This window comes from Canis lupus, chromosome 6 (genome assembly GCF_003254725.2).
Source record: "Canis lupus dingo isolate Sandy chromosome 6, ASM325472v2, whole genome shotgun sequence".
Classification (NCBI taxonomy): Eukaryota; Metazoa; Chordata; class Mammalia; order Carnivora; family Canidae; genus Canis; species Canis lupus.
Window position 1 is genome coordinate 39,953,876 of NC_064248.1, and position 23,010 is coordinate 39,976,885.

General features: G+C 51.5%; 1 protein-coding gene across 2 annotated transcripts in view; it reads right to left on the reverse strand.

The window, feature by feature from the left end:
* Window positions 1-23,010, reverse strand: part of RAB11FIP3 (RAB11 family interacting protein 3) — a 79,740-nt gene that overhangs the window by 25,512 nt on the left and 31,218 nt on the right. For both annotated transcript variants that reach the window (XM_049111594.1, XM_049111595.1), the window contains exons 2-3: window positions 14,730-14,823; window positions 5,686-5,777 (exon numbers count right to left, since the gene is read on the reverse strand). In XM_049111594.1, coding sequence (XP_048967551.1) covers window positions 5,686-5,777; window positions 14,730-14,823 — 186 coding nt within the window. The remainder of the gene's footprint in view (window positions 1-5,685; window positions 5,778-14,729; window positions 14,824-23,010) is intronic.

Sequence of the window (23,010 nt, forward strand, 5' to 3'; positions counted from 1 at the left end):
AGGGCACCCTCACTCCTCAACCGCTCAGCCCCACTCCCCCCAATCCTCACCCAGCAGGCCCATCAGGGACCCTGAGATGATTTCCTGGGGAAGAGAACTTAAGTCTCGAGGTCAGCCTCTGAAAGGCTAACCGACCAGTGCCTCCGAAGAGCACAATGCTCCCCCCCAACCCCCGGCGGTGTGGACCCTGGGCCCGCGACTCGCAGCCCAGGGTGTGCGGCAGGTTAGGCCAATGCAGCCCGGAACCGAGGCCTGGCCCCGGGGCCTGCTGACCTCACGGCGAGGGGCGCATCACACAGCTGGGGCCAGGCTGCAGTGCACGCCGGACAGGCCAGGTGCGAGCTACTCTCTGCCGACGGACCAGTGACACAGCCGCAGCACACGTTCCCTTCTGGGCAACTCACCGGCCTTGGACAGCTGAGCGGGGTGGTGCTCCCCCGCCTCTGGCTCCTCACCCCTGAAGCAAAGCCGCTGCTGCACACGGAGGAGTAGACGAGCGCTGCTCCCGCCTCACCAAGGCGTCAGGTTTGCACTAACCCTTAGTTGGCCCCAAATTACAGAGCGGTCCCACCCGCGCCACTGCTCCCACACCCGCCCCCCGGGGAGCTGAGCGGTGGGAGCCCAAGGGCGCAGGGTCCGGCTCGGGAGCCGCTGGCGCCACGATTGTTGCCCCCCTGCCCGGCGCTGCTCCGCCGACGCTGGGCCGCCCTGCACAAACGCCAGCGGCCAGGCAGTTTCGCAGAGCAGCTGGCTAACATCTGCCTTTCAGGAGCGGCCGAGGTGGCCTCAATGCCTGGCCCGACGCACCAGCCCGCACCCGCCGCCACACAGGACCCGGCTCTGCCCTGAAGTCAGTCTGTGCTGTCAACTTTAAAATTATTTACAAATTACAGACGTTAGGACGAACTCCCTGGAAAACCAAAGCACACGCAGAACACTGCTGCCCCGTGCGAATGTGACCTTCCGGGCTTACCGAGGGCATGCTGGCGGGTGAGGCGGCGGCCCGGGCCATGGCAGGAGCCCACCCGGTCGGGCCCTTGGGAAGCTCCGCTCCCTGCCCTCGGCGCCGCGCCCCACGCTCCGGCAACTGCTGGGCACGCCGTCAGGCCCGGCCACCAGTCACCACCAGCCACCAGCTTCCGCGGCCAGCCACGCGGCCTATCTGCCAGTTTGCTGGCGTTTAGGCAAAACCGGCACGCTCACCTGAAGGCCCATCACAGCCTTGGAGAAAGTTTAACCTGCTCCCAGACACGCTCCATTAAACCTCCTGCTGCACGGACCGGTGGGGGGGGGGGGGGGGGTGCGCGCGCAAAGTTCAGGAAGTGTCCTTGTCAGCTCCAAAACAGACCTCAGAGCAGGGGCTTCCGCTGTGACTGCCAAAGCTCTGCTGTGACAGTCTGCACACAAGACGCAGGCCCTGTCCCCAGGCCCCGTCCCTGCACCGAGGCGGCCCTTTGCTCTGGAGGCCTCGGGTGAGGAGGAGGAGGAGGAGGAGGAGGAGGAGGAGGAGGAGGAGGAGGAGGAGGAGGAGGAGGGGCCGAGAAGGCACAGCGGGAGGTGCTGATCGTCTCTGCCAGTGCTGTTCTCCGTGACCCTCCCGATGCCCGTCAGCAACCCTGAGACGTGGGCTGGGCCCTGCACCCGTCAGTACCTCCCAAGCAGGTGTCCCCCCAAGGAGCCATCAGGAAGCAGGAGGACCCAGGAGCCCCCAGCCGCGGAGGGCAAGGGTCCACTGACCCACACTGTTGTGTGTTCTCCCAGGGAGTCAATACGGGCTCACATAGGTCTGAAGATCCCCGCCGCAGGGTCCCCAGACGGGAGACGTGGGCGTAACGCACGTGCTCCCCACCCATATTTTTACTGAACTTTCAAGATAACATGATGCACAAGCTTCTCTAAAGGACCCTCTCTCTACGAGTTTCACAGTACCTGGTTCCAATCCCCTCAAAGTCACAGCTGAATATCCTAAAAAGCATAAAAAGACAAGGAAGAGGACAGCCCGGGTGGCTCAGCAGTTTAGCGCCGCCTTCAGCCCAGGGCCTGATCCTGGAGACCCGGGATCAAGTCCTGCATCGGGCTCCCTGCATGGAGCCTGCTTCTCCCTCTGCCTGTGTCCCTGCCTCTCTCTCTATCTCATGAATAAATAAATAAAATCTTAAAAAAAAAAAAAGACAAGGAAGAGCCTTCAGTGCACATGATGAAGCAACAGAAGCTAATCAGCAAAGGCCGCTCACAGGCTTCCAACTCTGCGACATTCTGGAAGAGGCAAAACTACAGCCAAAGACCAGCCGCTGCAGGTGCTGGCAGTGAGGGAGGGATGAGCGCAGGAGCAGAGGTGTCGAATGGAGGCTTCCCTGCGCGACAATACATGATGAACACGTGAGCTTGTACACTCGTTAAAGCCCACAGAATGCATGGGGCACCTGGGTGGCTCAGCCGGTGCAGTGTCCGCACCCAGCTCCGGTCATGACCTTGGGGTCCTGGGATCGAGCCCCGCGTCAAGCCCCATGTGGGGGGCCCTGCTCAGCGGGGAGTCTGCTTCGCTCTCTCCATCTGGCCCCTCCCACCTGTCTGTGTGCACACTCTTGCTAAAATACATAAAAAATAAAATCTTTTAAAAAATTATAATAAAAACTCCCACAGAATGCACACCACCAAGAGGGAGCCCTAATGTAAACTACAGGCTTGGGGGTCCCTGGATAGCTAGCACCGCCTTCAGCCCAGGTATTGATCCCGGGGTCCTGGGATCGAGTCCCACGTCAGGCTCCCTGCATGGAGCCTGCTTCTCCCTCTGCCTGTGTCTCTGCCACTCTCCGTGTCTCTCATGAATAAATAAATTAATTAAAAACTAAACTACAGGCTTTCGTTAACAACAATGTATCGATCCTGGATCAGCAGTTATAACTAATGCACCACACTAATGCAAGACGCTCATGATGGAGAGAACCGTGATGTGTGTGTCAGGGGGGCAGCGAGGAGAGTGAGAACTCTCCATACTGTATGCTCCATTTTCTGAGAGGGTAAAACAGCTCAAATATAAAGTATTAATTATTTTTCAAAAGTAACAACAAAAACTTAGAAAATATTTTCTCCTTTCTGAAAAAGAATCAGAAGTATCCCTTTTGCATTCTCTGAAACACTGACTTCCTAGTGTGCTTTCTGGAAGTGGCAGGTGACAAGATCAAGGTGGGAGCTGGCCCCTGGAGGGCACCAGAGGCGGGAGGGCCACAGCTTTGTGGCCTCAGGGCTCAGTCTACACAGAGGACAGGAGGGTCTAGAGTCTGAATCTCCATAAATCTGCTGTCCCAAGGTGACCCCAAAAGTGGGGACAGTGCGTGTGCCCAGGTCCACTCGGTTTCGAAGCCTCAGGGCCTCTGTCCCCGGAGACTGTCTGGGTCAGGAACTGGCATCACACATGCACACATGAGGGCCCTGGAGACAACCCCGTGCCTACCTCCTCTACGCACCTGCTCTCACACCTGCAGGTTGTTTCATCATCATCATTAGTGAGTATTTACCGTACATTTCCCGTGTGCAATGCCAGGGTTTACACGCGGGGGGAAATGGGGCCCGCGGCCAGCCTGGGCCACCGCCAGGATGCCGCAACGGGGCATGGGCGCTCCTCCTTGCACTAGCACAGACGCTGACCTGGGCGTCCGCTCCGGGTGTGCCCACAGGACCCCTTTTGCCCAAGGCTGGCCACCAGAGCTCCGGGTGGGCGCGGGCACGGTTCCACCGAGGTGCACGCAGCTGCCCCCGCGTGCAGGCGGCCGTCAGTGTCGCCGTGGAAGGGACCGGCCCCATGTCAGTGTCCGGCGCTGCTGCAACGGGGGATGGCAGCTGGGGTTTACGACCACAGAGGTTTATCCTCTCAGAGGCCGAGGCCACGGTGTCGTCAGGCCCTTCCGGGGGCCCCCTCCTGCCTGGTGTGGCTGCTGGTGGTCCCGGGCAGCCCTCCGCTGCTCCGTCGCAGGGCTTCCGCGTCTCCTCCTCTCTCCTGTCATTGCATTCAGGGCCCAGACTCCTACCAGCGTGATCTCGTCCTGATGTCCTTGATGACATTTGCAAGGACCCTTTCTTCAAGTAAGGTCATGTTCACAGGTTCCGAGGGATCCTATCTTTTGGGAGACTACCATTTAGTGACACCCACCTCCACATAACGTGTGAGAAACTGATACGACGCCATAGCAGAAACCTGAGCAAGGGAGGGAGCGAAAGATGGTGCTGCAGATGCTCAGGCCCAGCTCTGTGGGGAGGGGAGACAAAGGTCCAATGCTCACTAAACAAGTGTCTACACGGAGTGTCTCGACCCCCCGGGTACTCCGATAAAGGAAAGGAGGATTCCCCTGACCTAACTTGAATTCCTGGAAAATGCGAGGTGTGTCACGCTGCACACACTTCCCCACCTTGCCCTCCTCTGCTCAGGGTGGCAGCCTCCCTCCATCACAGGGTCTCTGGCAGTTCATCTCACAGGTGACACACCAGAGTCCTGCACACACCAGCCGCCATCCAGCCGCACGTGCCCCAGTCAGCACGGCGCCTCCAATGCCAGGACAGGGCCTGGCACCCTCAGGTCACACACACAGAATGAATATACCATCCTCGCTCAACGGGATGCCTTGGGGAGTTGAGGCCTGGCCTGTGCTTTGGGACAAAGCTGTGAGTGCTGAAGGCTCCCCAGCGGCCCCAACATCTGTGCCACCAGAAAGGATAGTCAGAAGGTGAATCCATGTTATCTGAGCTGACTGCTACGTGGAGCAGCCCCCTCAGTGGGGACACAAGACCCCAGCGGGAGGCAGTGAACGGCTGTGGACTTTGAGAAGCTGCTCTAGGCAACCCAACCCTTGTCCCTCCAAGGTGCTAAGGCTCACAGCCACTGTGCCAAGCCCAGCTCTGTTCCCTGGGCAACAGCTTCTAAGGTGCTCCGGAGTTTCTCATGTGTATTTTTTTTTTAAGATTTTTATTTATTTATCTATGAGAGACAAACAGAGAGAAAGAGAGGCAGAGACACAGGAGGAGGGAAAAGCAGGCTCCATGCCGGGAGCCCGACGTGGGACTCCATCCCGGGACTCCAGGATCACGCCCTAGGCCAAAGGCAGGCACTAAACCGCTGAGCCACCCAGAGATCCCCTAATGTGTATTTTTAATAAGTAAAAATTCCAGGTCCACCCACATGGGCTATCTTGGCACCTGCCCACCCCTCCAACTGGTGGGACACAACGGTGTGGTCTGTCCTCATGGCTGTGCTCACAGACCTCCTCCTTGCCGTGCAGACAACAAAAAGCCCACAATTCTAGGTGACACCATGTAGTCATAGCAACTGTGGGGGCAGGTGGCAAAGAAGCATGAGGTGTTAGAAGTCCCTAAACTCAGAAAATGATTTGAAATTTGGTAAAACAAAAACTTCACAGCACGTCCCCAGCTCTGGCTTTGCTTGGCAGAGAAGGTGACAGCACCACCACTGGAGAGCCCTCAGACCCCCGCCCATCCCTGTGCTGACAACAGGCCTCATATGGGCAGCAGTGGAGCCCCCAGAGCTCCCAGTGGTATGCACGAGCTGCACGGGGAGCACTGCCCTGCCCTCCCTGCCACTTCCTGCAGAAATGGCCGGGGCACGACTAAGTGGCCATACAGAAAGACAGTCACGTCAAACTCCCTTTCGGCCCCTCGGTAAGTACCACTTGCCTCAAAGGTAACGAAGTCGTCGAACTCATCGGGGCAGGCGGGCGGCTCCTCGTCCTGGGCAGGTGCGACCCCGCACAGCTGGCCATCGGACTCTGCAGGAGAGAAGACCCATACTGAGCAGGGAACCCAGAGCACCCCCAGAGGCCAAGGGGGGAGGCGCCGGGGTGGTAAACACTAGCGGGGGCTCTGGCTGGCCCCCAAGAAGCCTGGAGGAGGCAGCGGCACGGTTAGGACAGGAGGGCAGGCCCCGCCTCCAGAGCAGGTGTGCAGGCCCAATGGTAAAGTGCTTGTTTCTTTAAAAGCCCTGACAGCACTGGGGCGCCTGGGAGGCTCAGTCAGGTAAGCATCCGACGTGGTTTCAGCTCAGGTCATGATCCCAGGGCCCTGGAATCGATCCCCGTGTCGGGCCCCACTCTCAGCGAGGAGTCTGCTTGGGAGGCTCTCTCCCTCTGCCCCTCCCCCCACCAATCTCTGTAAAATAAATATTTTAAGTAATTAATTAAGTCCCCAACAACATTGTAAAGAGAGGGAGCAGGATCTCAAATCTGTAACATGCTCATGGACTTTAAAAAGTATTAGGTACCAGGACTTAAATTTTTTAAAACTTTGTGTTTGGGGAGATGTGGGTATTAAACAAACCAACATAGCGTCTCGTCCTGGTGCTGGACTCGCTGGCGGCTTTTACATCCTTTGTTTTTGTTTAACTTTATTTTCTGTGATCAACATTTCATATAAGGAAAGCCCTTCACAACGGGCAGACTTCAAGTGTGACGTGAACAACACACACATCAGTTCTCGGGCACGATCAGTCCTCACAGCCTCAAGCCTGCAGGAGAAGCCACTTCCACCGTGTGTGGGGCGCTGTCCGGGCGCAGCCCGTGCCGGAGAGCAGGGGAGCAATAGACGCCGCCTGCTTCCCGATGTTGTGTCACAGGGCTGCCGCCCCAGGAGGAGAAGTGTTTTTGTGCTCCCTGTCCCGCCTCCTGGGAAGTTCCTAAGGGTCAGGGCTGCCAGGGAGCGGGACAAGCCCCTTGCCCCCTTACCTGGATTCACACCAACCACGTGACTCTCGGAGCTTGTGGGCTGGTGGCCAGGGGACCCGATGTGGGATCAGAAGGCTGCACACCCCGCCCACCACCAGGGGCCTGGTCAACCACGGGGCCTGCACAGAAGCCCGAGGTGCAGGGGTTTGGGAGCCTCGGGCGGGAACACATGGAGGTGCCGGGAGGGTGGTGCAACCTGAACTCCACAGGAGCAGAAGCCCCTATGTTCCAGACACTTCCAGACCTCACCCAGTGAGACCTCCTCTGGCTTATGCATCTGTAACCTTTGAAACAAACTGCTAAAGGTAAGTAAAGTGTTTCCCTGGGTTCCATGAGCCATGATAGCAAATGATCAAGCCTAAGGAGGGACCCTGGGGGCCCTGAATCCACTGCCAAGTCAGACAGAAGTGTGGGTGGCCTCAGCACCTGAAGTGGGGTCTTCCCTAACCCCCCACAACTGGGGTCACAGCAGATTACATCGTGGGACCCTAACTGGTGTCCCCAGAAAACTGGACAACTGCTTGGTGCTGAAAACCCACACACTGGGTGTCAGTGTTGACAGCCGAACACAGGCCACGGAGCAACTGCTTTCTCAGAATACACCACTTACTTACCTAACGTACATCACGTAGCCAGCAGTCCCTTGCTTGACTCCTCCTAAGTACGCCCTGTGCCCGCCCCACATCAAGAGCTGCGCCCTGTCCTGACTGAGCCGGAAGACGTTCTTGTCTGGCGGCTGTAGCAGGTGGGAAAACACTGCTGACTGCCCTCAGGAGCCCCACCGGGCTCTCCAGGCACCAAGAGCCAGGAAACTGGGGGAGGGACCTTCGCCACCAAGCAGTGGCAGGACACGTGGCTCCTCCGCCTGTTTCTAAAGGACTCAACTTGAACAGAGTACCAACCCTTTCCTTTGACGACTGTGTAAATCCAAACGCTGATGTCCTTGGCAACTGTGAGATGCCTCGGCAGCTCCAAACCAAGCTGCGGCAGTGACTACAGCCCTTATGCCAAACCCCGATGTGGCCTTTGCTCTAAGAACCACAGGTACTTGTCGCAGTGGAGCCGTTCTCCCCAGGAGCGTGGCTAGGTGCCCGAGTGGGACCCACGCAGCAGGCGAGAAGCAGCCTGCGAGCTGGTGGGCCGCCGTCAATGCGCCAGAGCTCGGGGCGAGGAGCTGGAGAGCAATGACTACGCCGGTGCAGTTCGAGACTGCACGCGTGGCTGCTAAGAAGACCGAGAGTCTTTGGCCTATTTTTCCCTCTCGAATGTTAATGGTCTTCCTTGCCCTTCAAAAACCCGAGGCAGAGAATCAAAGGTCTCAAAATGCAGCCGACCATGTTCGCTGCGCTGGACGTGTGCTCAGCCTCGAGGGGGACAAGGGGCCGAGGGGTCTTGTCCCACATCGTGAACAGGGGCACGTGGTCATCGCAGCAGCTTTGCCCTCCCGGTGGGAACTGAACAGGATTCTCCTGTTAGCTTGCTCTATCTGAACGAAAACAATTCTCGGTGAAGCGGACATTTTTAATGTGCAAGTATCTTATTCTTCCAGAGTGTGGGGGTGGCCAGCTCGCTGGCCTATTTGTAGCAATCCTCCCCCACCAACTTATTCTATTCCTGAAATAAGGCCTGTGGTATGACAGCGAAAATCTCCCCGTGCTTCGCTGCCAACTGGGTCAACACGCCACGGCCCTTGCTGTGTCGCTCCTGGGTGTGGAGCAAGCGTGCCCACCAACACAGGCTGCCCGCACCGGAGGAGGACCCAAGCGAGCTCCAGCAGAGCTCCACTCTCCCAAATGCTATCAAACACCAATTTCAACATCACATCTGACTTGCTCTTATTTTAGTTTTATTTCCACTCTCCTTTCCTGACCAAAGTAAATGATGAAATCAAACTACAGAAAAAAAGAAAAACAAAGCCTGAAGCCCAGAGCCCACCTGGCAGCATGTCCAAGACCAGCGGGGAGGCCCCAGTAGCACGGCCTGCCCCACCTGGAGGCCCAGCCCCTCGTGTCCACTCCAGGCTATGGTCCTGAGCCCAGGGGCCACTCACCCACCCCGTGGAGAAACCCAAGTCTTCCCTTGCCCACAGCCTGCTGTGACCCCAGTACCCTCACCTATACCTTCTGACCCCAGAGACCTAACCTGGACACACTGGCCTCCCTGTAGCCCCCAAACATGCCAGGGCGCACGCCCAGGCACCCCCACCACTGCTTCACCCTCCTCCCAAGCTCCTGTCACCTCCCGTAGGGGCCCTGCCTCACTGTCTGTGGGCTCTCCTCCACTAGAAAGCCAGCTGCTGAGGGCAGGGGATGCCGTGCTGTGTCCCTGGAACACTCTGGCTCTGCAGTGTCTGTGCCCACAGTCCTCACGGGCCACATCTGGGCCCTCCCTCTGCTGTGGCCCTCATCCACTCTGCTCCAAGCTCTCAGTACTGCAACCCCTGAGCCCAGCCACTGGACAGAGCCCCCCTGTCATGCACCCCAGCAGCAGACTGTCACTCAGGGTCCAGGGCCTGCCACCCCACTTCAGGAGCAGGGGTCTGCCCCACACAGACTAAATTCAAGGGAGGGGACACCACCTGCAATGTGGCATCACGAGGAGACCAAGCCTCACCCTCCAGGGACACGTCTATTCCAAAATGTTCTTGCAACAGAAAAAACACAGCATTTCCATCTTGTCATTTTGTTCAGAGAAGAATAGATGAACAAGAAAACAGGGGCACTTGGGGGGCTCCATAGCTGAGCGTCTGCCTTCAGCTCAGGGTGTGATCCGGGGTCCCGGGATGAAGTTCCACCTTGGGCTCCCTGCATGGAGCCTGCTTCTCCCTCTGCCTATGTCTCTGCCTCTCTGTGTCTCTCATGAATAAATACATAAAATATTTTTAAAAAACAAACAAACCTTAAAAAAAACAAATAAGAGAACAAAACACCAAAACAGCAACAACAACCCCAGAGAAATATACACCAAACAAATCAGAAGAGATTATAAACTGGAAAAAAAGGAGAGAGAGAGAATATAACCAGACAGGAGAACAGAACAGAGCAATACACCAGATCCTGGGTGTACTTTTTGGTCTATTTGTTACAAGAAACTAGATTCCAAAACTGTAGAGAAAGAAAAACTTATATAGACACAAAAATAAAATTAAATAGGGGCACCTGGGGGGGATCAGCAGGTGAGCACCTGCCTTCGGCCCAGGGCGTGATCCTTGAGTCCCGGGATCGAGTCCCATATCAGGCTCCCTGCATGGAGCCTGCTTCTCCCTCTGCCTGTGTCTCTGCCTCTCTCTCTCTCTCTGTCAAGAATAGGGGCAGCCCCAGTGGCGCAGCGGTTTGGCACCGCCTGCGGCCTGGGGTGTGATCCTGGAGACCCGGGATCGAGTCCCACATCAGGCTACTTGCATGGAGCCTGCTTCTCCCTCTGCCTGTGTCTCTGCTTCTCTCTCTGTATGTCTATGAATGAATAAATAAAAAATCTTAAAAATAAATGAATAAATAAAATCTTTAACAAAAAATAAATAAAATAAAATAATAAAATAAAATAAAGGGGAGAGCAGGCCAGAGCAAGCTCCGGATGGAGACAAAGAGCCCTGGGAGCTCCGCCCAGGACCTCTCCCAGGGCCTCACCTTGTGGCTCCCCTCTGCCAACCCCTGGAACGGACCCACACAAGGCAAGGAGGAGGGAGGAGGAGTGGTGGGTGTAAATGGAGGTTGGGGGGGTGCCTGGGTGTGGCACCCTGGCAGGTTTGGGGGCTGCAGGGAGGCTCGTGAGTCTCAGTTAGGGTGAGATGAGGACTAAAGGAGACAGTCTGTCCTCTCACCAGACTGATGCTCCTTAAGTCACTCAACTTCAGGACACGTGACCCACAAGACAGCCACGTAGGGTGACAGCCAGCAGCCCACAGATAAGAACCAGCCTCAGCAGGCATCCAAGGCCAGAGAGTGTCATACAGCAGCGGGCCCCAAGCCGTCCAGGAGCACCCGCAGACTCCCAGGTCATGACCACCTGGGGACCCCACAGTTGAGCTTCAGTGTGCATGAACCACGCTACTGCGGAACAGACTTGCCACCAGCCTGCCAACAGGACTGTGGACTTCGGTGGAGAGGGCCTTAGAGCCACACGATGGCACCAGCCGTCTAGCTGGCCACCACCCTGGGCTCTTTCCTGCCCACGCCCCTAGGACCAGCTGCCACTGCTGCTCCCAGCCATGACCCTTCAGAGGAATCTGGATTCCTCAACCCCCTCAACCCGGGGAAGCCCAGTCTCGCCCTCTGGCTCTGTGGTTTCAGACCCAGAGACACAGATGCTGCTGACCTACTGGTAATGCTGTGCACGAGCCACCTGCCTGACAGGCAAGGCCAGTGTTCTGTGGCCAGCAGGTCACTAGTTCTGTTTCTGTGGTCACCCAGGAAATGGGTTCCTGTTGGTAATGAGGAGCAGTCACGACAAACCCAGGGGGCAACCGTCATCCCTCCCATAGCTGGAGAGTGAACCAGTCAGTGCTGACAGGCTGAGAGCAGCAAGAGGCAGTCCTCGCACCCTTAGCCAGTCGTCCTCGTCCTTCTAAGGACTGTTTCTAAGTAGTTCCCATTAGTTTCTGGATTCTAGATTTTTCTACTGGCAACCTGGGTATAGTACCTGAGATTTCAGCATACCCTTCCCCACTTTCCCTCCCCCAACCTTCCAAAATAGCTAAGTCTAATCTTTGGTTACATAAATATTCAATTTGTTTAATTATAATGCCTACATAAAATAGCACTCATTACCAGCCACGGCGTATTCTAGGAGGACATTTTCCCTCTTTTTCAGCCTCTTGTTTCTCCTGGCAATAGTAATTGCTTTCTGGTATCTTAGGCTTGGCCTCTATGCATCTGTCACCTTCCCATCCCTAGCCTGTCAAGCAGAGCTGTGAAGGCTTCTCTGATGCCCCCCCAGTTCAGGGGGGTCTCCAGGTTCCATCACCATCAACCTAGAAGCCTCCACCCGGCCGGTCAGTCATGTGAGCATGAAGGTGAAATACAGCTGTAGAAAAGTAATGATGCCATCGCCTTTGTGGAGACGTGTCTCCCCCATGACTGAGGTCACACAGACAAATGTGGTGAGGCTCGAGGTGTGCACATAAGAGCCCGTGTACCGGGGATCCCTGGGTGGCTCAGTGGTTTAGCGCCTGCCTTTGGCCCAGGGCGCGATCCTGGAGTCCCGGGATCGAGTCCTGCGTCGGGCTCCTGGCATGGAGCCTGCTTCTCCCTCCTCCTGTGTCTCTGCCTCTCTCTCTTTCTATGTCTATCATAAATAATAAATAAATAAATATTTAAAAAAAAGAGCCCGTGTACCTCCACTAGCGGGTAGGTAAGCACTGTTAGGCACGCTCACCGCACGTGTAAAATCTGGCCGTGCCGCAGACCACAAAACAAACTCAACAAACACCAGAGAATGAACACAGAGATTCCATTCTCTATCACACACAATGAGGCTTGAAATTAATGACAAAGCTTTAAAAAACATTTAGAAATTAAAAGAACTTGTGAACAACTGATGAGTCAGAAATCACAATGGATTTTAAAACTAAGAGAAAACAGTATATGCTGAGTTTTACACACGTTAACTGACAGAAGTTGCTGGGGAACAAAGCCATCCCAAGGGTCCTGGGCACAGGTGCCATAGCCGAGGGAGGTCCTGAGGATGTGCTCCATTTAGGAAGCCACCAAAGGCACTGGAGATTGAGCAGAGGCCAAAACTTGCATGAAACCGCCACGGAAATCTTCATGCAAAAGCATGAAGGCTTAAATAACTTTATAACTTCCGAAAATCACCTAAAGATTACAACGTATCGGCCACAAGGATACAGACACAGGAATGGGACTCTAAGCCTCAAACCTCAGAAGTCATCCAAAGGCTCTCTTCCTCATCCCCATGCCCACATGGCATTACCCACATCACCCATCCCCTGCCAGTACCACCTCCCAGAGGGTCTCCTGCCCCACCCACTCTACAGGTCCCTCCCCAGGCCCCATCTGCCCAGCAGGTGGTGGCGCCCTCACCACCCTCACCATAGCCTCTCCATCCTCAGGCTCAGCCATGCTCATCATACTGGCCTCAGGACAGCTCCAACACTTGGACCAGACCTCAGTCCAGCTCCCCTTGCAGGGGGCTCCTCCCTGGAGCTGGTCTACAGGGTTCTATGGCACAGCCCCCACCCGCCACACTGACAGTCCTTCCTTTGATGGGAGCTCTGCACCCACAGGTCCCCCAGGTCGCCGGGTTATGCTGGTACTCACATATGTGTGGGCCCACTGGGTGAAGAGCAAAGGGTCACATGGGTCAGGAAACACAGAGTGCACCTCAGGCACCTGGGCTCAGTGTTTTAGGAAACCCAGCCCCTCTGGGACACTGCTGGGCAACACAGCAGACAGACAGGGAACAGATGAAATAGGGACTCTACCAACAAGTGTTGATATGACTGCAGATCCAAGGGCATCCCTGACCCGGCCACTGCAGGTCCTGCCCAGGTCCTCCAGCTCTGACAAGGGCAGGAAGAAGGGAAGAGCGTGCAACCAGTGCCTTTCTACCACCATCAGCCCCAACACCCCGGGCTGGAACTGGGGCATGAGGAAAAGAGGGCTCTCCAGAGCTCCAGAATTCGAAGTGAAGAGGTAGTGGACAGGCACCAGGGAGAGTGTAAGAGTGTAAGATACTAAGCTTACACCCACAAAACCAGCCATCCCAACCTGTGTACAGGCCCCAAAGGCATGAAAACATGTGTCCACACAAAGACAGATGTCACTAGCTTTATTCGTAACAGCCCCAAACTGGAAACACATGAGCCCCCAAACAAGAGGCTACCCCCTGGGCAACAGATAAACAAGATGTGGTACAAACATACAATGGAACAGTGCTCTGCGTCAAAAAGCAGACTCTGGTCCATGCAACATGGATGAATCTCAAAAACACCACCCACAGGGAGAAGCTGCGAGTAAGAGCCCATTCCAACGATGCCCTTTGTGTGAACGAAGCCCATGAGAGGCAAAACTGATCTCGGGTGATGAAAATCAGCCAAGATGGTGTAGAGAGAAGGGAGGGGCCACGTGAAGGCCGTGAGGGAATGGTCTGTGGTGATGCTGACACTTGGCAGGCATTTCCGTTACTAGGCACTAAGAATGTAACAAAATTCACAGAATGACTTACGATTTACTTAAGATTTGTGCATTTAACATACGTAAATTTTTACTCAAAGTAAAGCCACAAATACTAAACTCTAGGTAATGACTGGCACACATGCTAAACCGTTTATGGTAAAGTGTATGGGAGTTCATGATTTGAAATGCAAACCATTAAAAAAAAAAAAAAGGATCCCTGGGTGGCGCAGCGGTTTGGCGCCTGCCTTTGGCCCAGGGCGCGATCCTGGAGACCCAGGATCGAATCCCACATCGGGCTCCCGGTGCATGGAGCCTGCTTCTCCCTCTGCCTGTGTCTCTGCCTCTCTCTCTCTCTCTGTGACTGAAATAAATTAAATAAATTAAATAAATTAAATAAAATAAATAAATAAATAAATAAATAAATAAATAAATAAATAAATAAATAAATAAATAAATAAAAAAAATAGAGGTTGGCTTTGTTGTCCAGGCGGAGTGTGGACAGGTCTGCGAGAACATAATGCAGCTGCATATGGCCTGCGGAACACCAAGAGCAGTGCTCGTGCAGGTGCTCATGTGTAACCCTTTCAGTACCCTGGCATGTCCGCCAAAGGGGCAGCAGCTTTCTAACATCGTGGGCAACAGGCTGAGTTAGTTCTGGGAGATAGGATGTGTGAGGAGCAAACAGGGAGAGTGCACCTGAAACCAGGGTGGGTGCTTTAGGGGCTTGGAGGTGAAGGGAAGATGTTAAGCCCAACCAAAGGAGCCTGAGGAGGAAGGGGCTTCCTAAGGGTGGCTGAGGGCACAGCAAGGCGAGGGCTCGAACAAAGGATGCCAGGAGAAGGAAGCACACGATGGGGGGACTGACCTCCGTTCCTGATGGCAGCGATCCCTCGGTAGAAGTCCTCAAAACTGATCACACCAAGCCCGCCGGGGTCCAAGTATTTTGTTAAGTCCTTCACCTGCAATTGTCAAGCAAGAATGTTATTCGAGCCTTAAAACATCAGAGGGGGGTGCACTCTGTACTTGACCCTCTTGCCACATCCAGGCGAGCAGCCCACTTGCAAGGTGTAATGCTGAGAATACGAGCCGCCAACAGCTCCAGCCACAGACAGGAGGCCTCCCAGGAGAAAGCTGCCAACAGCACCCAGGACCATTAATGACGGAATAAGATCCTGCTCTCAAAGGTCAACATCATACTTCCCGAGGAAGAAGATCAGAAGTGTGAAGTTTGAGGGATTATTCTAGCTAGTATCTGGACTATTATTAACACAGCATAGACCTGCTCATCCATTCCAACAGGCCTTCCTGGCTGTGCAAAATCCTTAGTAAAAATAACTTAGGCAAGTAGACTCTGGATATCAAAAAAATCATAAAAAGTAAGATGATTCACACAAGGATGTTACACAGAATGAAATTCTTCAGAAAGAAGATACATTTATATTTTCAAGTCTAGACTAGGTTTCATCAAAATTTAACATTTTTGCACTTCAAAAGACACCATTAGTAAAAACCAAAAGACAAGATACAGTCTGGAAGAAGATATTTGCAAATCACATATCTCATAAAAGACATATCCAGAATATATAAAGAACACTTATAATTCAACAAGATAAACACCACTATTTTTCTTTAATGGGCAAAACATTTAAACAGACATTTTGCCAAATAAGATAGAAAGTAAGCACATGAAAAGATGTTTGAGATTATGAGTCGTTGGACAAATGCAAATTAAAACCATGATATCACTCACTAGGAACGGCTGTATTCAAAACAATGACGACAATAACAAGAGTCGGCGAGGATGTGGAGAAGCTAGAACCTCATACGTTGCCAGAGGAACGTAAAATGGTCGGGCCAATGTGGAAAACCATTTGGCAGTTTCTTAAAAAGTTAAACATAAGCTCAGCAGACAACACAGCAACTCGGCTCTTGGGTACCCACCCCAAGAGGGAGGAGAGGGAGGAAAACACATGTCCAACAAAGGCGTGCATGCGAACATTCACAGCACAACAGCAAGAGTGGAAGGAACCCAACTGTCCATCAAAGGAGGAATAGGTAGGTACACACAGTGTGGTCTATCCATACGGCAGACTATCCAGCCCTAAAAAGGAATGAAATACTGACACACACAACATAGATGGAACCTCAAACATTCCACTAAATAAAAAAGCCAGACACAAAAGACCACAAATCATATTCTTTCATATATAGAACATTTTCATAAAAGACAATTTACAGAGATGAAAAGTAGATCAGGGGTTGCCTGGAGCTGTGTGGTGCACAGGGACTGACTGCAGACCGTACAAGGGACCTTTCAGGGGGTGGAGATGTTGCATGACTACAACATGTGCAACACGACTGTGGTGGCTGCACAATTCTACAAACTTTTTTTTAAGATTTTATTTATTCATGACAGACACAGAGAGAGAGAGGCAGAGACACAGGCAGAGGGAGAAGCAGGCTCCACGCAGGGAGCCCAACGTGGGACTCGATCCTGTGACTCCAGGACCACACCCTGGGCCGAAGGCGGTGCCAAACGCTGAGCCACCCGGGCTGCCCAATTCTACAAACTTATTAAAATTCGTTGAACTGTATACTTACGATGAGTGACTTTTATGGCACATAAATTATACATCAACAAAGTTCTTAAAAATAAATGAATACAAAAAAAAAAAAAAAAAAAAAAAAAAAAAAAAAAAAAATAAATGAATACAGAGGGGCGCCTGGGTGGCTCCATTGGTGAAGTGTCTGCCTTCAGCTCAGGTCATGACCTCAGGGTCCTGGGATCGAGTCCTGAGTCGGGCTCCCTGCTCAGCAGGGAGTCTGCTTCTTCCTCACCTTCTGCCCCTACCCTGCTCACTCTCTTTCAAAAATAAATAAATAAATAAAATCTTTAACAATAAATAAATAAATAAGACTCAAGGCAGTGAAAATATTGAAGACAAAAATGACCTAATAAATAAATAACAGAAGCCCCAGAGAAGCAAAATCAAAGGTACAGAAAAAATATTAAAACTATAGTTAAGAAAACTTCTCTAAAATAAAAACAGGGGATCCCTGGGTGGCTCAGCAGTCTGGGGCCTGCACTGGGCTGGGGGTGTGGTCCTGGAGTTCTGGGATTGAGTCCTGGGATCGAGTTCCGAGTCGGGATAAATAAATAAATAAAATCTTTAAAAACAACAACAACAAATTTTCCATGCATGTTGAAAAACTACAATGGATACTGAGTACCAACTCTCGACTCCAGAAGACCTATCCAGGACTTGCTCTGGTGAATTTCCTGGACTTTATTTATTTATTTATTTATTTTTAAAGATTTTATTTATTCATGAGAGACACAGAGAGAGAGAGAGAGAGAGAGGCAGAGACACAGGCAGAGGGAGAAGCAGGCTCCATGCAGGGAGCCCGACATGAGACTCGATCCTTTCCTGGATTTTAAAAGAAAAAAACCCTCTATGCAAACTTCAAGTGACTTTATAAGGGAAAATATGATGATCATTAAACTGTTGAGCAGTAACACCAAGTAATAAGGAATGTTCGATTCCGTCGTCTGAAGTGTTGTTCAGGATGGGCGCCCTCATGCAATTGAAAAAGAAGAGAAAGATATCAGAGCGAAGGCATGAAGCAAACACAACATAATCCTGAATTTAAGTATCATTATGAGGCATCACTCATGATATATTAAATAAAACAAAGACTGTCTAACGCTGTCCAACTAACTTAGCATCCAGGCTGTGATACTGAAACCCCACTTCCCGTGGAAAGAGACACGTGAGGAAGTGTGCAAGCAGAGCCTGGACTCCCCTATCGCATCCGAAAGCAAAGACGCCAGCAAAGACTCACTGGGCCACTCCCCATACCTCAGGAGCCAACATCGGAGGCCTCACAGCCCCACATGGTCACGTGGGCACTGATCAGAATAACTCAGGGACTGAAACACATCAAACATGTTTTAATCCATGAAGGTGTGATTATGGTATAAATAAATAAATAAGGGGATCCCTGGGTGGCTCAGCGGTTTAGCACCACCTGCAGCCCAGGGCATGATCCTGGAGTCCCGGGATCGAGTCCCATGTCAGGCTCCCAGCATGAAGCCTGCTTGTCCCTCCTCCTGTGTCTCTGCCTCTCTCTCTCTCTCTCTCTCTCTCTCTCTCTCTCTCTCTGTGTGTGTCTATCATAAATAAATAAATCTTAAAAAAAAAAAAAAAAAGAAAAATAAGTGGTCATCATTGGAGGACCCCAGGGAACCAGCTGATTCTTGTGAAAATTAACAAATGAAGGGAAAGAGTCAAGGCGTTAGCCTGCCTTTCCTCTACAGTCAGTCAGGGAAGTGACAGCAGATGACGGCAAGTCTCTCTTTATAGAGCACCCCAGCTAATGAATGGGGGGGGGCGGCAAGGGTCCAAGTGCCCCGGCCTGCAATCCTCCATGAAGTAACGGGCAGAATCAATGACCCTCCGCACCTCTGGACACCACAAAGACTACCAGACACCACGTGTGTCCTGAGGGAAGCTCACAGCACCAATCAAACCTCAATCTAACTACCAATTTAGAAGAAATACGGTGATCAAAGCAATATTTTTCAACAATATCACATGGATGTAACCAGTGAACCCACGGTGAACCCACTGAATGAGGACCCTGAGAGAGAGAAGCGAACTCCTGTTTTCAAGGGAAAAGATGGAGAGGAAGCCCTCGCTCAGAAACACAGAAGACGTACCTATCTGTGACCATGTAAGGGCTTTCTGGATCCTGATTCAAACAAACTTGTTTTAAATCATATTTATAAGAATCAGAAACTTGAATATGGATCCTACATACTGAATACTATTTGATATTAAGACGTCTAATTTTTGTAGGTGTGACAATGATATTTTAGTGATTCTTCAAAGGGCCTTCCTTCTTTGATATACTTACTGAAATATGTAGAGATACTTCAAACATCAGGGAACGAGGCACATACATGGTTACATACATGGAACCAATTGGCCATGACTGACAATCGCTGAGGCTGGGGGTGGGGTGCTGGGGAGGCATCACACTACTCTACCTATTTTTATATAGGTTTGGACTTTTTCTTAAGATTTTATTTATTTATTTGGGAGAGAGAGAGAGCGTGCACATAAGCAGGGGGAGCAGCAGGCAGAGGCAGAAGGAGCAGCAGCAGACTCCTCGCTGAGCAGGGAGTCTGACACGGGGCTTAATCCCAGGACCCCAGGACCACAACCTGAGCCAGAGGCAGACGCTTCACCGACAGAGCCACCCAGGCGTCCCTAGGCTTCGACTTTTCTATAATGAAAACTTTAAAGAGAGAGAGAAAACAAAACTGGGGGAAAAAAAAAAAGAGCAAAGAAAGCAAGAGAGGATCGACGTTGGAGAAGGCAGTGAGGAAAAAAGGATGAGGCAGTGGGCCAGGAAGAGATCTCACCTCTGACTACAAAAGGGGGGCAGGGCCAGCCAGGAAGACCAGGGGATAGAAGGGTAGGGACATGTGAATACCTGGCGTTGGGATGTAGACAAGGTATTTCAAAGGTAGACAACCAAGGCTAAGGTTGAGGCCAAACCCATTACTCTATACCACCCACAAAGGTTTCACGGGGCCTCCCTGCAGTGGGCAGGCTAGCAGGCTGCCATGTTCACCCTCTCCCCACTAGCAGGTAGCGTAAAGCCAGACTGGACCAGCTCAAGCTGACTGACTCTAGAGGTCTAGGGCTCCCCGCCAGAGACCACGTCTCCCCCTTCTCCCTCCGCTACAGGGAGAAGATGGTGGCCACCACCCCTCCATCCCTGGGCCCCGAGTGCTTCTGAGATACTGGGCTTGGAAGTCCATTCATCTGCTGACTTCTTTAATTTTTTTTTTAATTTATTTATTCATGAGAGAGAGAGAGAGAGAAAGAGAGAGAGAGAGAGAGAGAGACTGAGGGAGGCACAGGCACAGGAAGAGGGAGAAGCAGGCTCCATGCAGGGAGCCCAACGTGGGACTGGATCCCAGGACCCCAGGATCAGGCCTTGGGCCGAAGGTGGCACTAAACCGCTGAGCCACCCGGGCTGCCCCCATCTGCTGACTTCTTGAGATAACTGAATCAGAATTACTTGTAAAACACCTCCTTCCTTATCTTACAAAAGCCTTCATTCCTAAAGCACATGATGTCTAGTGAGATACCTGCACGGCTATATAACCTGGAATCCATACTGGCCAATCTGTTCGTAAGATGTCTAAGAATTTTGAGGCACCTGTCTGGCTCAGTCAGTAGAGCATGTGACTCTTGATGTCAGAGTCATGAGTTCAAGCCCCATGTTAGGCATATAGCTTACTTAAAAAAAAAAAAAAAAAAAAAAAAAGGCATTTCTAAGATTTTCAACAACAAAGCTACTAACCGAACACAAAGTACCAAGTTGTTCATTCTGAAACATTAACCCTATGCCTTTTAAACAAATCATTAACTAGGAGTAGGCCCTTTTACATGTTACTATGTTAGAAGATGAATCAAAGTATACACTTTTTAAAGTCCACTTTAATTACACTTTCTTTGCAGTTTGGAGAATACATCAATTTCCCCGTAGCTGATGACTGGGCATGATATTTTAATTCTCTAAGCCCAAAGGACTCCAGTTAAAGGTTTTTAGAAAAAACAAGGAGACTGTGAAAAATGAGAACCCGGCTCTTCTTACACAATCCAACAGAGCCAGAAGGACCAAGTCAAGGGACACACACTGGAATGTCAAAGCCAGCTAGTCCCCTCTCCCGGGTGCGGATCCCTTACGTTACAGAAACACCAGACTGCTAGCAGCTGCAGACAGACAGAGCTGGCTCGTTTTACTAACAACTTATATTGTTTCTGCTACAGATATGGAGACATGATGTGGAAGAGAAGAAACGAGAGAAAGTTTGCTAACCGTATTTAAGGCCAATTGAAGAGGCACTTCTAAAAATCAAGCTGAAAGCGTAGCTCTTCACAAGGAGAAACTAACCCCATTTTGCGACTCCTGTACCTGAACTGTAATATTTTCAGGGGTCATGGTGATACCATCAAGCACCTCAAACTCACATGTAAAGAACACCCCACCCAACCAAAGTAGGGGACACATTCCTCTCAAGTTGCACACGTACATTTACTAAGAGACCACATTCTGGATCAGAAAACAAGTTTGTATTCGAGTCAGTATCATTATCATTAGGGAAACACCAATTAAAGCTTCAACGAAGGGCATATCTGTTTGAATGGCTGAAGTTAAAAAGCCTGGCCATACCAGGTACCCCAGGGGTCTGGAGGGAGACAGGGAATGCAAACTCTCAGGCACTGTTGTTGCGAATGTAAACTTGCACAACCGCTTGGCAGGTTAACCACATACCCACCATATGATCCAGTCACTTCACTCCTACCTGTTTACCCCAAAGAAACGGAAGCATTTGTCCAAAGACTTGTGCTGAATGATCACAGAAGCTGTAACAGCCCAAAGAAATGTCAACCACCTAAACACCCATCAACATACGAACACGTGAACAAAGTGCGGTATTCCAGGGGTGGGAGCAGAAAAGAAGCCATAATGATAATAACCAAAATGTGTGGGGGATCCCTGTAGCCATTTACAAACTTCACGTCAGATGTGCAGGTGGGTGCGAGCAGGCAGGCAAAGAAGCAACTCTCAAAAGCCTGATTACAGATCATTTCTGCCGCTTGCCTACAGTATGGCATCTATACTTCTTTCTACAAGGCATATATACGTCGAGTTTTTCCTGCTGCTTTGCAGAAGTCCTCTGTCCTGAGATGCACCAGCTGGTGACCCCCCCTCAATGGCTCCCACTCAATGGTGCCCCCAAGGGAACGGCCAGTGCCAGAGGGAGGTATCCAGAGCTCATTGGCACAGATGCTTCCACTGGCCTCTGCACCCAGAGGTGGACGCCCCACCAGCACCAGCACTCAAGATGCCATTTCCAATTTTGCTTACTTTGATTTCACAGCTGAGCAAAAACTAAGTTGTTTTGATAAAGTTAGAAAACACTAAATGTCATATAATTTTCAAAGTTTATAAACAGGGAGACAGAAAGGATGTCTATGTTTTGCTTCCTTACTGACATCTCTGGAAATAAGCCTGGCATGTTTTATTTTTTTCAAAGACTTTACCTATTTATTCCATGCCAGGGATCCCTCCTGGCATGTTTAAATAAAGACAGAGCTTGGGATCCCTGGGTGACTCAGCAGTTGGGCGTCTGCCTTTGGCCCAGGGCGTGATCCTGGAGACCCGGGATCAGGTCCCACGTTGGGCTCCCTGCATGGAGCCTGCTTCTCCCTCTGTGTCTCTGCCTCTCTCTCTCATTATGTCTCTCATGAACATGAGGATTCTCAGTATAAGTTTTTTTTTTTTTTTTTTAAGATTTATTTATTTACTTACTTGAGCTAGGAGAGCACAAGCAGGGGGAGGGCAGAGGCAGAGGTAGAAGCAGGCTCCCCGCTGAGCAGGGACCCTGATGCCGGACTTGACTCCAGGACCCTGAGATCACCACCCGAGCAGAAAGCCAGAAAGCCAACGCTTCACAAGCTTCACCACCCAGGCGCCTCCTCTCAGTGTAAGTTTAAGGCTGTGGCTCTTCTGGGGAGAGAGAGGTGAGGATGGAAAAGAGGTGCACGAGGCTATGGCCTCATCTGTAGTGTGCTACTTCTTATTAAAAAAAAAAACAACAACATGGTGAGGTGTTAATATCTATTGCCTTTGGTTGGTGCTGACAAAAGAGCTGGTAACATTAAGGAACTATTTTATATTACTTTTTACTTTTTTAGGTAAACTCCACCCCCAACATGGGGCTTGAACGCAAGACTCTGAGATCAAGAGTTGCTTGCTCCACTAACTGAACCAGCCAGGCACCCCAAGGGATTAATTTTTTTAAAGATTTTATTTATTCATTCATTAGAGACAGAGAGAGACAGAGACACAGGCAGAGGGAGAAGCAGGCTCCATGCAGGGAGCCCGACATGGGACTCGATCCCAGGACTCCAGGATCACGCCCTGGGCCGAAGACGGCGCTAAACCGCTGAGCCATCCAGGCTGCCCTGTCTTTCTAATAAATAAATCTTAATACATACAGCCTTTCGATTATCCTAGAGTTCCAGATCTACGTTACTTTGAGGTCTCCTCTCCCTTTGTAT